At 51.4% G+C, this 16250-nt stretch overlaps 1 protein-coding gene across 2 annotated transcripts in view; it reads left to right on the top strand.

The window, feature by feature from the left end:
- MACO1 (macoilin 1) overlaps window positions 1-16250 on the top strand; it is a 32236-nt gene that overhangs the window by 9013 nt on the left and 6973 nt on the right. For both annotated transcript variants that reach the window (XM_064172548.1, XM_064172547.1), the window contains exons 2-6: window positions 514-655; window positions 1648-1774; window positions 4486-4609; window positions 6409-6587; window positions 7724-8222. In XM_064172548.1, coding sequence (XP_064028618.1) covers window positions 514-655; window positions 1648-1774; window positions 4486-4609; window positions 6409-6587; window positions 7724-8222 — 1071 coding nt within the window. The remainder of the gene's footprint in view (window positions 1-513; window positions 656-1647; window positions 1775-4485; window positions 4610-6408; window positions 6588-7723; window positions 8223-16250) is intronic.

Below are 16250 nucleotides of genomic sequence, written 5' to 3'. Positions count from 1 at the left end.
AGGCCACAAAGATGGTCCAGGGGCTGGAGCAGCTCTGCTGTGAGCACAGGCTGAGGGAGCTGGGGGGGTGCAGCCTGGAGAGAAGGCTCCAGGAGACCTGAGAGCTGCTGCCAGTGCCTGAAGGGATCCTGCAGGAAGGCTGCAGAGAGACTTCTGCTGAGGGTGTCTGAGACAGGCCAAGGGGGAATGGTTTGGAGCTGTGGCAGAGCAGGGTTGGACTGGAGCTGAGGAAGAAGTTCTGCAGTAGGAGGGTGCTGAGACTGTTCTCGAGGGTGTCCAGAGGCACTTCCAACCTGAGCCATTCTGCCGTTCTCTGATCTCTTGTGGGCAACAAGCAGCTTCCCAAGGCCAGGTTGGATTAGGCCTTGAGCATCTGAGAGGTGTCCCTGGGCACGGCAGGGAGGTTGGAGCAGATGAGCTCTGAGGCCCCTTCCAGCCCGAGCCATTCTGTGGTCCTGTGCAAGCCTCTTGGAAGTACTAACCTGAAATTCCCTTTTTTTGTTTGTTTTGCAGTACCTTTCTGTACCTGAAGTTCCTGGTGGTGTGGGCCCTGGTACTGCTGGCAGATTTTGTCCTGGAGTTCAGGTTTGAGTACCTGTGGCCATTCTGGCTCTTTATCAGGAGCGTTTACGACTCCTTCAGATACCAGGGCTTGGTAAGTACCACACGAAGTGACTGTCCCTTGGCAGGGAAGTCCTGCAGTGTTTCAGGGCACATTCTGCCATAGGTGGTGCTGATGATCATCCACAAGAGGAAGAATTTAGCTAAGTGAGCTGGGCTCAAGTCTCTCCCCTCTGCCTGCCGGTTTCACCTGCAGCATGTGAAGACAGAACATGTAGTGCTCACATTTCCACCATAGGAAAGCAGTGCTTGAGTTCCTGGGGTTAGTGAGTTGGTTTGGATCCCTGTACAGCAGGGTTTTCCTGGGAAGAAAAGTCAAGCCCTTGCTTGTTGAGAGATTGACTTCTTGTTCAGAGACTACATGGCACTGCTGGGTGGCTGGGGGCTGTTCTTCCAGGTGGAGAAGGTAGAATACAGGATCAGCAGTGCAAATGAGGCTTCAGACAGAGCAGCAAGGAATTCACTGCAGCTGTTTGGAGGCTCACTGGGAGAGTGGACACAGCAGGATGAGAGGGAAAGGGATTGGAGCTTGGGGAGGGCAGATTGAGACTGGAGGCTGGCAACAAATTCTTGTCAGGGAGGAGACACTGGCACAGGTTGCCCAGGGAGGCTGTGGATGGCCCCTGCCTGGAGGTGTTCCAGGGCAGGTTGAATGAGGCTTTGAGCAGCCTGGGCTGGTGGAGGTGTCCCTGCCCATGGCAGGGGGCTGGGACTGGATGAGCTTTCAGATCCCTTCCAACCCAACCCATTCTCTGGATCTGTGGATTCTGAAGCTGTAGCTATTTTCTCTTAGTTGCCTACAATTCTTGGCCAGACTGCTGGATTTCTCTGCCCTGATTGTCACAGAATGGTTTGGATTGGAAGGGACCTTAAAGATGCTTTAATTGCAAGCTTCCTGCCATGGGGTCTGCCCATCAGTGGTGCTTCTGTGCTGGAACCATTCTGTCACCATTCATTAACTGGGATTGTTTGTTGCAATGAGCTAACCCACTCTTTCTTTTTTTTCCCTCCTCCCTCTTCTTTTAGGCCTTTTCAGTATTTTTTGTTTGTGTAGCATTCACATCCAATATAATCTGTCTGCTCTTCATACCAATCCAATGGCTGTTTTTTGCTGCCAGCACCTATGTTTGGGTGCAGTATGTCTGGCACACAGGTAGGTTCCCTCTTCTTTTATTTACAACTTCAGAATCTGAAGATAGATATCTTAGAGCTTTAGCAGGCAGCAACCCTCTTCTGTTTGTAATAATGTTTTGACTCACTTCTGCTTAAAAGAAGTTACTTTGCTTTTGTTAGCAGTGAAGGTTTGCACTTTGCTGGGTGCACCTTGGAGTGATGATTAAAGGTTGACCAGTGGAAATGAAGGGGCATAAAAATCAGCTGCAGAAGAGTAAGAAAATAATTCTTGCCCTGACTTTGAATTGCAGCAGGGAGAAAAAAAAAAAACAACCAAATATTTTCCTGGTTTCAAAAGGCTTCTGCAGCAATTCAGCAGGTCCAGAAGCAATTCAGCCAATACAGAGCAAGCACAGGGAGCTGTGAAATTGTCCAGTTCATCCTGCTGCTCAGTTAGTGTGCTGTTAATTTGGGATTTTATTATCATTTACCTTGGTGTTAGTCAAATCTCTATCAGCTGGATTCAGCTGCTGAGCAGAAAAGGTTCTGGGGGGGATCTCAGAGCTGCCTCTCAGTACCTGAAGGGATGCTGCAGGAAGGCTGCAGAGAGACTTTTGCTAAGGGTGTTTGAGACAGGCCAAGGGGGAATGGTTTGAAGCTGAGGCAGAGCAGGGCTGGAGCTGAGGAAGAAGTTCTGCAGTGGGAGGGTGGTAAGAGTCTGGAATAGGCTGCCCAGAGAGGCTGTGGCTGCCTCCTCCTAAGGTCAGGTTGGATGAGGCCTTCAGCATCTGAGTCTGGCTGAGAGGTGTCCCTGGGCATGGTGGGGAGGTTGGAGCAGAGGAGCTCTGAGGTCCCTTCCAGCCTGAGCCATTCTAGGATTCATTCAAAAAACATTAGGGATAAAACTTGGGTTTGTGTTGGGTTTTGGTGGTTGTGTTGCTTTGGTTGGTTTAGTTGGGTTTGGGGGGTTTTGAGAGAGAACTTTTCACTCCACAAGCATTGAGATTTGTTGTAACATTCCCTGGTGGTAGCAGTGCAGCAGATCAGAAGAACCTGCAGGCTGGCAGGGATCATAGCTCAGTGGTGAATGCAGTCATCCCTCTGACAAGTCAGTCGTTTAGGATAATGACAACGTGGGAGCTAATGGAAGATGCTGTGAACCAGTTGCTGCCCAATTTAAAACACAGGGAAAATCTGGAGCTATTTTTAGGTTGGTATTAATATGGTAAAGTCTTAGCAGGAGCTGTGCTCAGGGTTGGTGCTTAGAAACCCTAAAGGAAAAGCCTGGTGGGCCAGTTGGAGCTGGAGCTGTTGAGCTTCTTGTTGAGTGCTTTAATTTACTACAGCCTTTGGGATTCTTCTTTTTAAGTGCATATCTGAGATAATAGGAACTTGCTCTATTTTTGGTTTGGAAGTCAGGATCATTTTAGGTGAGGCTTCTGCCTAACTGAAATGTTGAGTCCCTTTAAGCTGGCAGCTTCTACTATGTCCAGTTCTGGTGTCCCCATCAGGAGGACACAGAGCTGGTAGAAGGAGTCCAGTGGAGGCCACAAAGATGATCCAAGGGCTGGAGCAGCTCTGCTGTGGGGACAGACTGAGGGAGCTGGGGGTGTGCAGCCTGCAGAGGAGAAGACTTCATGGAGACCTCAGAGCTGCCTGACAGTGCCTGAAGGAATCCTGCAGGAAGGCTGCAGAGAGACTTCTGCTGAGGGTGTCTGAGACAGGCCAAGGGGGAATGGTTTGGAGCTGAGGCAGAGCAGGGTTAGACTGGAGCTGAGGAAGAAGTTCTTCAGTGTGAGGGTGGTGAGAGTCTGGCACAGGCTGCTCAGGACTGATGTGTTCTGCATTGCTCTATATGGAGTAGCCACTACAGTGCTTACTCACTCCTGTTTTCTCAGCTGATTTGTTCACTAAGATGTACCTAACTTAGAGTGAAGGAGCCCATGCTGAACCACTTCTGACTCAAAGATCATCAGCTGAAACATTACCTCATCTTCTGCAGCTTCTCCATTCCTGCTCCTTCCCTGTACTTTGTGCCAAGCTGTTGCACTTGCTGGGCTCCTCTTGTTTTTCACTGGTGCCTTAGGAAAGTAACCAAGCAAGATAAGGAGGTTCACCCTCAAAGGTCACCTTGTCCAACACCCCTGCACTCAGCAGGGACATCTCCAACTAGATCAGGCTGCCAAGAGTTACATCGAGTCTGACCTTGGAATTCACAGGATCCCAGGATGTTAGGGGTTGGAAGGAACTTCCACAGATCATCGAGTCCAGCTCCCCTGCCAGAGCAGGAGTTGATGTAGGACAGGGCATAGCACACAGACCATGTCAAGGAGCCTCTCCCAATGCCATGAACTCAAGTGTGGCAGCAGAACACAAAGCTCAGCCACCACTAAGTGACTGAGGATCAGTCACTACTAAGCAGGCAGGGGCTACAATGAAATCTGTTGGTGAGAATTCAGAGTCTGTGTAGTGCTGTTTCTATTTCCCCTCTGCACCTAAAAAGACATTTCTATTCAATTCCGCCCCCCCCCCCCCCCCCATCTCTTTCCTCTCTGGTGGTTTCAGAGATGAAAGCTCAGAGTTGGTTTAAAATAAAAGCATCTGAACTACTTCATTCTGAAGAAGACCTCTTCAAATTCCCTCCCTGCCTGCCTGAAAATTCCCTTCTTGGAAGGGTTTAAAAGTGTCTGTAAAAACATTTCCTGCTTGTATGGTGTTGCTGAAGTGTTTCTTGTTCTCTTCTCCCCGCAGAGAGGGGGGTGTGCTTACCAACAGTATCACTCTGGATACTTTTTGTTTATATTGAAGCAGCCATTAGATTTAAAGACTTAAAAAACTTCCACGTGGACCTCTGTCGTCCCTTTGCAGCACACTGGTAAGTGCTTTCTTGGTGCTTTGGGTTTGGGGTTTGCCTTTGCTCGTTAACCTTTGTTTCACCAGGGAAATAAATGCTCAAGGTTTGCTTGGTTCAGTTCCTCCCTTGCACATCTGCTATTAAATAGTCCATGAGAATCAGCCTAGAGGTGATGTGTCCAGTTCTGGTGTCCCCAAGATGAGAAGGACACAGAGATAGTAGGGGGAGTCTAGATGAAGCCACAAAGATGAGCCATGAGCTGGAGCTGCTCTGCTGTGAGCACAGCCTGAGGGAGCTGGGGGTGTGCAGCCTGCAGAGGAGAAGGCTCCAGGGAGACCTCGGAGCTGCTGCCAGTGCCTGAAGGGATCCTGCAGGAAGGCTGCAGAGAGACTTTTGCTGAGGGTGTCTGAGACAGGCCAAGGGGGAACGGTTTGGAGCTGAGGCAGAGCAGGGTTGGACTGGAGCTGAGGAAGAAGTTCTGCAGTGGGAGGGTGCTGAGTCTTTTCACGGGAGTGTCCAGAGACACTTCCAACCTGAGCCATTCTGCCGTTCTCTGATCTTTTGTGGGCAACAAACAGCCTTGGGAAATGCCTCCTTTAGGAGGCTGACCTTGAAGCTCTAAGGGGAAAACATCTGATCGCTCAACTGCGCTCTTCCACTTATCTCCCTGGCAGATAAGATATGAAGAGTTGCACTCCCAGCCAGTCACTGCACCTCCACTTGCTGACAGAAGTGTAACAGAGCTTTGGAATTCAGTCGTTGTTGTTGTTGCCTATCAGCTTCATCAGTATTTCACTGTTCTTATTAGCTTGTGACAGCTGCACCAACACAAACCACAACCAGATCCTGCTGGGGTCCTTGGCAAGGATATTCTAGCAGTAGCAAACAAAAAGGAATAGATCTTGGACACTTATTTGAACAAAGCACAATAAAGTTTCATTTTAGACACTGGAGGGTTTAAAATGAGGGACAACTGAGATGTAAATGGCTGCTAAGCATTAAGGTCATCTTCTTCTTTGGCCATTCACAGCACTCTGCAAATTGTCTTTCTAAGGGAGCTGCCAGAAGGCAAGAACCATTTGCACCTGACAGTGTTTCTGCCAGTGTTTGTACCCCTGGGAAAAGGCAGCTGTAGCCACAGTCCTAAAGCTCTGATGAGAAGCTGAAATGTCCCCATCCAATTCAGCAGCAGCAAGACCTTTCTTCACAGCTCCTAAAGTGCTTTGTAGCATTTAATTAGTGTGGAAGGGATTTATTGCCCAGCCCAGGCAGCCGCAATTAAACGTCTCATTTGTTGGAGGCTGTATCCCAGGGAGCTGGACCAAATGACTCCAGGAAAAAAGGCAGGACACAAATCACAGCATGGTTCAGGTTGGAAAGGGACTTCAGAGATCATCTGCTCTAACCTCCCCACCACGGGACACCTCTCAGCTAGACTCAGCTGCTCAAGGCTTCATCCAGCCTGACCTTGAGCACTCCCAGGCAGGAGGCATCCACAGCCTCCCTGGGCAGCCTGTACCAGAGATTCTGTTCCCTTTGACCACTCTCTCCTCAAAAGCTGGGGAGCTCCTGGGCTGGTGATTGTCTTTGCTGTGTGCTTTGTTATAATCCTTTTAATCTGTGCTACAGTTAATTGCTGTCTGTAAGGAACTGTAATTTCATCTTGCTCAAGAGGTGCCTGCGTTGTCGATCTGCAGCTTCATGGCACAGACCTTCTCTGGCAAGCTCCAGCTTCTTCTCTTGCAATTCCTTAATTTGCTGCTCTGGCTACATTTGGAATAATAATATTGCCTTTTGTTTGTTTGTTTCCTTTGTCTCAGTATTGGGTACCCTGTTGTGACTTTGGGCTTTGGCTTTAAGAGTTATGTCAGCTACAAAATGCGCCTAAGGAAACAAAAAGAAGTGCAGAAAGAGAATGAATTCTACATGCAGCTCCTGCAGCAAGCACTGCCCCCGGAGCAGCAGATGCTACAAAGGCAAGAGAGGGAGGCAGAGGAAGGCAAGTTACACTTCTTCATGTCTTTGCTGTTCACTGCTATTTTAAAGTCATCCTGCTAAGGAAGAGCTTCATCAAATGGTTTGGGTCGGGAGGGACCTCTAAAGGTCCAAGGCCCCTGCACTCAGCAGGGACACCCACTAGAGCAGGTTGCTCAGAGCCTTGCCCAGCCTCAACTGGAGTATCTCCAGGAATAGAGCCTCAGCTACCTCCCTGAGCAACCTGCTGCAGTGTTCCAGCAGCCTCCTGGTGCAGATCTTCCTCACGTTCAGTCTCAATCTGCTCTGCTCTCATTTCAAACCATTGCCCTTGTCCTGTCCCTGCAGGCCTTTGCAAAGAGTCCCTCTGCAGCCTTCTTGTAGCCCCCTTCAGGTACTGGAAGGCCACAATAAGGTCACCTGGGAGCCTCCCCTTCTCCAGCCTGCACAGCCCTAACTCTTTCAGTCTGTGCTCACAGCAGAGCTGCTGCAGCCTCTGAGCATCCTCCTGGCCCTGCTCTGGACACACTCCAGCATCTCCACATCCCTCTTGTCCTAGGGGCTCCAGAACTGGATGCAGGACTCCAGCTGGGGTCTCAGCAGAGGGGAGCAGAGGGAGAGAATCACCTCCCTGGCCCTGCTGCCCACACTTCTGCTGCTGCAGCCCAGGCTCTGCTTGGCTTTCTGGGCTGCAAGTGCACACTGCTGGCTCCTGCTGAGCTTCTCCTTCAGCAGCACCCCCAGTCCTCTCCTCAGGGCTGCTCTTCAACCACTCACTGCCCAGCCTGCATTGGTGCTTGGCATTGCCTTGCCCCAGCTGCAGGACCTTGCCCTTGCTCTTGTTGAACTTCCTGAGCTTGGCCTGTGCCCACCTCTGCAGCCTGCCCGGGTCCCTCTGGCTGGATCCCTACCCTCCAGCCTGGCTGCTGCACCACACAGCTTGGTGTGGTCAGCACACTTGCTGAGGGTGCACACCTAGAGGGATAACATGTAAGGATAACATGGAGTGAGTTCTGCTCTTCTTTCCTTGCTGGCTTCTAATAGTGATTGTTTAGTGCAGAAAAGGTTGATGGGGACTTAACTGCTTTTTATTTGTCTGTCCCAGTGTGGATTGACTTAATGAACTAAAGGTGGATTCTTTAATTTCTTCTGGTACTGCAGCAGCCAAAGGATTATCTGAGATGGATTCCTCGATGCTTTTGCAACACAATGGAGGCATTCCAGCCAACAAGAAATTGTCTGCAACGTTGCCAGAGCTGGAATACAGAGAAAAAGGGAAAGAGAAGGACAAGGATGCGAAGAAACACAACCTTGGGATAAACAACAACATTTTGCAACCTGTAGACTCTAAAATCCAGGAGATTGAGTATATGGAGAACCATATCAATAGCAAAAGGTTGAATAATGACCTGGTGGGAAGTACAGAAAACCTCTTGAAAGAGGACTCATGCACTGCCTCCTCCAAGAACTACAAAAACGCCAGCGGGGTGGTGAACTCCTCCCCCCGCAGCCACAGCGCCACCAACGGCAGCATCCCCTCCTCCTCTGCTAAAAACGAGAAGAAGCAGAAGTGTGCCAGCAAGAGCCCCAGCACACACAAGGACTTAATGGAGAACTGTATTCCCAACAACCAGCTGAGCAAACCAGACGCCCTGGTGAGGTAAGTCGGAGCTGAGCCCTCGGGTAGCAGCCTGCCTGAGCCTCCCGCGGCTGCGCCACGCCACAGCTCCCTGCTGGCCTTTTGGCCCTTAGAAAAGCAGGACTTGGGCTGCTCTAAAGAAGACAAAGTTGTCTGGTGATGGATAAGCAGGAACTGGGCCTTTTGGGGTCTGGTCCTCAGTTTTGTCTCTGATTTTCTACACAGCCTTCAGCAAATTGCCTCCCTCCCACACTCACCTACCTCACAGGGCTGTTGTGAGGCAGAACAAAGAGCTCTGACAATCAGTGAGGGAGATGCAGACTCACTGTTGGAGCTCAGTGGATATGCTCTTGATAAACCTTCCATGGAGTGACCTTCCCATCTCCAGGGAGCTGAGTGGGGTCTGGAGCTCAGTGGATATGCTCTTGATAAACCTCCTATGGAGTGACCTTCACATCTCCAGGGAGCTGAGTGGGGTCTGGAGCTCAGTGGATATGCTCTTGATAAACCTCCTATGGAGTGACCTTCACATCTCCAGGGAGCTGAGTGGGGTCTGGAGCTCAGTGGATATGCTCTTGATAAACCTTCCATGGAGTGACCTTCCCATCTCCAGGGAGCTGAGTGGGGTTTGATGGTGCCTGAAGAGTTGTTCTGTCTTAGTTTCTTTTGTTTGGGTTCTTTTCAGGGGTTGAAAAATAATGTTTGGTGATTTGGTAATTCAAAGGATCAACTACTGAGCAGCTCCTTACCATGCCAGGTTCAGGTTGTTCCTTGTTTACCTGCTGCCTTACTGCTTCCAGTGCAGGCCACAGGGATTTATTTTAGCTGTAAAGATAGCAAAAGTCACCTCTTTACATCCTCCTCTCTGGAGTTTAAGGATTAGGAAATGCAGCAAAGTAGTTAGAGTGAGTTAGAGTAGTTAGTGTGAGCCCAGTGGCACAGGGTGCTAAGGCCTCAGCAGCTCCTAAGTCATTCCAGGCAGTCCTGTGCCATGCAGTGGGGTCATGTCACTGGTAAGGAAGAGGCAGTGTCTGCCTGTTCAGTGGAGCCAGAGAGGGCAGTGGTTTGAAACTGGAGCAGAGGAGATCTAGGATGGACATCAGGAGGAAGTTCTGCAAGGTGAGAGTGGTAAAACACTGCAGCAGGCTGCCCAGGGATGTGGTTGAGGCTCCAGCCCTGAAGGCATTCAAGAACTTCTTTAGGAAGAAGCTCTTTGCAGTGGGAGGGGGGTGAGACACTGGCACAGGTTGAGGGGGGTGAGACACTGGCACAGGTTGAGGGGGGTGAGACACTGGCACAGGGTGCCCAGGGAGGTGTCCCGGGCCAGGCTGGATGAAGCCTTGAGTGACCTTTTCTAGTGGAAGGTGTCTCTCCCTGTGACAGGGAGTTGGAACTGGCTGAGCTTTGAGGTCCTTTCCAACCTAAACCATTCTGTGATCAGACCTGATGTGGCCCTGGGCAGCCTGCTCTAGTTGGAGATGTCCCTGCTGAGCACAGGGGGACTGGACAAGATGAGCTTTGAGAGTCCCTTCCAACCCAGTGCAATCTGTCAGATAGATCTAGAACAGCATTTTCCTGCCGCTCCTGGCTTGTTGTCTCTCTTTCCTCCCTTCCCTCATGTGCTGAACACTCTTGAGCCAACAAATCCTTGTTGGCCAACTCAGTTGGCAGCTGAGGTTTGAATCCCTGCAGGTAGCTTTTGATAATTGGGTTTTAAACTCTGGTCTGTCCCTGAGGGTTTGTGCTGTGGGAATACAGTAGCTGGAGTGCAAATATTATTCTCTCCTCTGGTAATCAGTCTGCCACTGATGGATGTAGCTCTGCCAATTAAACATCCAGACTAATTAATACCTAATGTCTGTAGAGAACTTGTCTGAAGCAAAAAAAGAAAGCAGGGAACAAATCTAACCTGGGAATCCCATTCAGCTAAGACTGATGGGGTGCAGATGGATCTGCAGAGCTGCATCTAAACGTGTCCAGGGCTGCTGGAGTTGGATGTTGCCACTTTCAGGTGGGCTTCTCTATGCTCTTTATGGCTTATTTGCCCCTGAAGAAGAGAGCAGAACAGTTCAGCTTTGCTGCAGTTCAGAATATCATGCCTAAGTCTGGAGAAAAGAGAAGGGAAGCTCTTGACAGAACAACTTCCCAGGCTAAGAGTTTTGTCCCATGTAGCTGTGGTAAGGATTGAGACCTAAACCTTGCGTGGCTGAAGTCTGAAACTCCACAGCCATGTTTTGAGAGCAGCCCTGTGGAGAGGGAGCTGAGAGTGCTGGTAAAGAACATCCATGGCACAGCAGTGTGCCCTGGGGCCAAGAGGGCCCATGGGAGCCTGGGGTGTATTAGGCAGAGTCTGTCCAGCAGATCCAGGGAGGTTCTTCTCCCCCTCTACTCTGCCCTGCTGAGACCTCATCTTGAGCACTGCCTTCAGTTTTGGGCTCCCCAGTTGCAGAGGGACAGGGATCTGCTGGAGAGTGTCCAGCAGAGAGCTACAAGGATGATGAGGGGACTGGAGCAGTGCTTGGTGAGGAGAGGCTGAGGGACCTGGGGCTGCTTAGTCTGGAGAGGAGAAGACTCAGAGGGGATTGAATCAATGTCTGTAACTATCTGAGGGCTGGGGGTCAGGAGGGGGGGATCAGGCTCTGCTCACTGCTCCCTGGGACAGGACAAGCAGCAGTGGATGGAAGCTGCAGCACAGGAGGTTCCAGCTCAGCACAAAGGGGAACTTCTTACCTGGAAGGGTCCCAGAGCCTGGCACAGGCTGCCCAGAGAGGTTGTGGAGTCTCCTTGTGTGGAGCCTTTCCAGGCCTGTCTGGATGTGTTCCTGTGTGCCCTGAGCTGGATTGTGTGGTCCTGCTGTGGCAGAGGGTTGGACTGGATGAGCTCTTTGGGTCCTTTCCAGCCCCTGACATCCTCTGATCCTGTGTTTTCATCTGCTGTGAAGGGAGCTTGGGCCTGGGGTCACTGGGATTGTCCACAGTGAGTTTCCTCTGCTGTGTGGACAGGCTGAGGGAGTTGGGGTTATGGGGCCTGGAGGAGACTCCGGGAGGACCTTAGAACTGCCTCCAGTACCTGAAGGGATCCTCCAGGAAGGCTGCAGAGGGACTCTTAGGAGGCTCTCTGGCAGCAGGCCAAGGGGAACAGTTTGAAGCTGAGGCAGAGCAGGGTCAGGCTGGAGCTGAGAAGATTTTCAGTGTGAGAGTGGTGAGACTCTGGAAGAGGCTGCCCAGGGAGGCTGTGGCAGGCTCCTCTCTGGGGCTGTTCACGGCCAGGTTGGATGAGTCTGTTTGAGAGGTGTCCCTGGGCACGGTGAGGAGGTTGGAGCAGAGGAGCTCCGAGGTCCCTTCCACCCTGAGCCGTTCTGTGATCCTAAGACAGAAGCGAGTGTGAGGTAAACCAGGCTGTGCCCTCGCAGCATTCCAGCTCCTCTGCTCCCTTGGCTAGGGCCAGAGTGTTCCCTGCAGGGGCCTGTGTGCAGTGTCGCCTCCCTCTGCTCTGGAGCTGAACGCAGCTCTTCGGCCTGGGGTGTGCCCCCCGCGGGCAGTGCTGCGTGGCTGTGATGTGCTGTTGTGTAGCTGCTTGTTGCACGCTGCCTTCCCCCTGTGCAGGCAAGCCAGCAGCACATCAGACACCAAGCTGCTGCCTGCTGCTGCTGCTCTCAGTGTCTCTCAGAGGTAGATGCCTGAAATCATTCCTGAAGCACCAAGCTGCTGCCTGCTGCTGCTGCTCTCAGTGTCTCTCAGAGGTAGATGCCTGAAATCATTCCTGAAGCCTCATTTCTCTTCAGTCAGAGTCTGCAGCTCCTGCGCCACTGGAAGCATAAAGCTCACCCGGCAGAGTGGATGGGGTAGAGTGCTCTGAGATGGACTAAAGCCCTGTTTGGTGTGTTTTAACCTGTCAGCTGGCCTCTCCCTGAAGTGCAGGGCATTTTCCTCCGGATCCTTCCCATTTGCAGCAGCATTCCTCCCCCCCGTGGCTGCGCTGCTGACGCCCATGCTGCGCCCCGGGAGCGGCTGTGCGGGGCCCTGCGCTCGCCTCCAGCTTCCAGCTCTGCTCAGCTTCCAACTCGAGATGCTTTTTATATCCCCTTGGCCAGCAGCCTCCCAGCAGGATGTCCAAGCCAAGCTGCTTTCCTTTTGTGACCACAAACGATTTCCCTGAGCTGACTAACCAGGATGAAATGTGAAGTATGCCTTGTGACTGACTTGGGAGCAGCAGGGCTTAGGCAAGACAAGACCTAGGGGTTTGGAGAGCAGAACTCTTGCATGCTTGGTATGGCTCTTAAATACTTGCTGTGACCTTTTGTCTGCAAGGATACTGCTGCTTGAGTTTAGAATTTATATGCACAGCCTTAGTCTTGTAAGAGTAAGCTCTGGGAGTTTGTTCTGGCTGCTGAGTGCTTGGGGCATGTGTGTCTAGAGCAAGATGCTGATCTCGAGAGGGTAACATTCACTGAGAGCTAAAGCAGAAGGATTCAAGAGGCTCTGTCCCTGCTGATGGGGACGGGATGAGAGACTTATGGGGCTGGGCTGAGAGTTGGGGCTGTTGAGCCTGGAGAAGAGAAGGCTCCAGGGGGATCTTAGAGCAGCCTTCCAGGACCTGAAGAGGGCTTCAGGAGAGCTGGGAAGGGACTATTGACAAGGTCTTGTAATGACAGGAGGAGGAGGAATGGGTTTGAAGGGGCAGAGGGGAGATTGAAACTGGATGTTAGGAAAGGGTTCTTGACAGGGTGGTGAGAGACTGGCACAGGTTGAGGGTGGTGAGACACTGGCACAGGTTTCCCAGGGAGGTTGTGGAGCACAGAAGCACCCAATGTGATCAAAGATCACAACCTCCCTGGAGGTGTCCAGGACCAGGTTGGATGAGGCCTTGAATGACCTTTTCTAGTGGGAGCTGTCCCTGGCTATGGCAGAGGGTTGGAACTGGCTGAGCTTTGAGGTCACTTCCAACCTAAACCATTCTGTGACTTCTGACAAGGGCTGGGAGTGACAGGATGGGTGAGAATGGTTTTGAGTTAGAAGAGGGGAGATTGAGACTGGAGGTGAGGAAGAAATTCTTGACAGTGAGGGTGGGGAGACTCTGGCACAGGCTGCCCAGGGAGGCTGTGGATACCTCCTCCCTGGAGGTGTTCAGGGCCAGATTGGATGAGGCCCCAAGCAACCTGAGGATGAGCTTTCAGGTCCTTTCTAGCCTAAACCATTCTGTGATCAGCCTTGAAAGTAACCTCTGTCTTTGGGGTTTATTTTGTTCCTACAGTTGAAATGTAGAAATCAGCTGCTGGTGGATGCTGAAATCTGCAGTTTGTTTGTCAGGCTCTGAGCTGGGTATTTCCCAACAGTGATATTTAGGGCAGTGAAGGGCTTCAGTTAGTATCCAGTGGAGGGATAAAGGTTGAATCCCTTTGCACCTAAAATTCTTCATCAGTGGGTACAGAGCAAGTCGACTTCTTGTTACCATCTAAGGTGCAGCAGGTTTCGTTCCTCTTCCAGGGGCTTGATGTGTGCAAGGAGACAAGTTGGAGCTGCTGCTGCTTTGGGGCTTTTTTGTGCTGTGTATTACACTGCAAGAACCATGTCCTGCCTCTGGCTGTTTGCACTCTTCAGGAACAAAACAACCCCCACCAAAAAAGCACTGACACAGAGCTGGCAGAGCAGCTTGGCAGAGCTCTCTGTATCCACAGCAGCCTCACCTCTGGCACAGGAGGTGTTGAAACAGGCTGTCCTCTGTGCTAATTATTCTCACAGATAAGGATGACATCTTCTGGCAGTTGAACTAAGAAGAACCTTCCTGGAGCTGGGGCTGCTCTGCCACATCCTGCCTTGATTTTTCTGCACTTGGATCGATCTTCCCTGCAGAGCCAGACCTGAAGTTTCTGGCCGTTTGGTGCTAATTATTGTGCATCTTCCTGGCACTGTTGGTGGCCTAGCAGTGATTGCTGCTTCTTCCTTAGCCCCCCTGCCTCAAATGGCACTGGTGTAGCAGAAGGCTTTCTGCTGGCAGCTGCAGTGGGGATGTTGCAGGACCTCCAGTGGTCCATATCCTGCCTAGCCTGATAAAATCTGCGTCTTTGGGCTCATCCTTTCTTGCATCCTTCTGGAGCAGTTTGTGTGTGAAGCTTCCCATCCCTGGAGGTATTTATAGACGTTTGGCTGAGGAGCTCAGGGACATGGTCTGAGAGCTGTGTAGCTGCTAGGTTATGGTTGGACTTGATACAGTGAGAGCAGGCAGACACTGGAACAGGCTGCCCAGGGAGGTTGTGGCTGCCCCCTGCCTGGAGGAGGTGCTCAAGGCCAGGTTGGATGAGGCCTCAAGCAACCTGTGCTGGTGGAAGTGTCCCTGCCCACGGCAGGGGGTTGGAGCTGGATGAGCTTTGAGGTCCCTTCCAATCCAGCCCATTCTGTCCTGGTGTTTCAGGCAATCTGATTGGGAGCGAAGGAAAGTGTAGAACAGATGAACAAAAGAATTTGGAATGCAAATTAGTAACCTGGGAGAAAATCCTGTGTGATCTGCTCCAGGTGGTCCTGCTCTGGCAGGGGAGGTTGGACTGGATGACCTTTGCAGCTCCCTTCCACACCCTAACGTCTCTGCAGAGCATTTTCAGGCCACTGTCACTGTGAAGTTTGGAGTGTTGAGAAACAGAGCAGCCTTTGAGATGCCAGCTGGCTGCAGCAGTTCTGTGGAGGAAAAGAGATGAGCAACTTGCTTTTTCTCTCCCTGGATTGCTGCCTCTTAGGTAACAAAAAGTGCTCTGAGGAGCTGGTGGGAGCAGCATCTTGGTTACAGCAGAACCACGCTCAAGTAGGTTCACTGCAGCGGCAGCTTCTGTCAACAGATTGGGCTGGAGCAAAGCAAAGGGGGGAAAAGAGCTCCTACAAAAGCCTCTGAGTCCCTTCTGGCTCTTTCAGAACTGTAATTTTTGTATAAATGGTGTTTAATTTGTGTGCAGTTGCCAGGTGGTTGTGGATTTGCATTGGCTGAGTAAACAAAGCAGCAAGGCTGAGCTCTTCCCCCGGTTATCAATACTGAGGAGGATTAAGCTGAATTGAGTTGTCTTTAAGTTGATCCATCAATCTTCCCAGCAGCCTTTGGCAAAGTACTCTGTCTTGGAGGTGATTACTGATTAATTCTCTTCATCAGTGAGATCAGGAATGATCTGTGGCAGTGTTGAGAGGGGAAGAAGCATGGGGGAGATCTGCATTTATCCTGCTGCCAAACAGAAAGAAATTGGCCTTGGCTGGCTGAGCAAACAGCACAACCTAATCATCTGCAGCTAAAACCTCATCTTAAGGATAGTTGTGTGTCAGAATGACTTGTGGCTTGTGGAGAGAGAGAGAAAAGCACTTTCTAGAACTCAAGCTTTCTTCACCCTGGCTTTGTAAATAACATTGCCAATAAGCTTGGCAATAGGAGACTTAAACAGAGAATGAAATGGGAGAGAGAAAAATAATAATAAGAAAAAAAGAGCTGTCTTGTTGGGTCATTTATCACTGCAGCAGCAGAGCAGGGAGGGGGAGGAGGGGAGGCAGCCACACAGCAGGCTGTGCTGCTCCCGCATCGTGCTGGTTTCTCTTGGTGTGCTTGCGTTGGAGAAAGGGGACGGCAGGAGCGGGGGTTGGGGATGTTCATCTCCTCTGAGGCTGGGGGATGCCCTCTGGCTGGGTACAGAGGAGGGCTTGGCCTCGCTGCTCCACAGCAGGGAATTTGGAGGCTGCAAAAGGACTGGCTGTTGGAAGGTGGAGAGGAATATGGTTAGGAAGAGCTGCGGTGGCAGGAGGAGAGGCAGGGGCTTGAAACGAGAGCAGAGCAGACTGAGATTGGATGCGAGGAACAAGTTCTGCGCCAGGAGGGTGCCGGAGTGCTGCAACAGGTTGCCCAGGGAGGTGGTGGAGAGCACATCCCTGGAGATACTCCAGGTCAGGCTCAAGAAGGCTCTGGGCGACCTGCTCTAGTGGAGGATGCCCCTGCTGAGCGCAGGGGGCTTGGGCTGGCTGAGCTTTGGAGGTCGCTTCCAGCCCAACCTGCTCTGCGATTCCACAGGCCCTGCAAGGAGTG

Source organism: Pogoniulus pusillus, chromosome 37, assembly GCF_015220805.1.
Source record: "Pogoniulus pusillus isolate bPogPus1 chromosome 37, bPogPus1.pri, whole genome shotgun sequence".
Classification (NCBI taxonomy): domain Eukaryota; kingdom Metazoa; phylum Chordata; class Aves; order Piciformes; family Lybiidae; genus Pogoniulus; species Pogoniulus pusillus.
The sequence above is the reverse complement of the archived record's forward strand: the minus strand, read 5'-3'. Positions and strand labels throughout refer to the sequence as shown.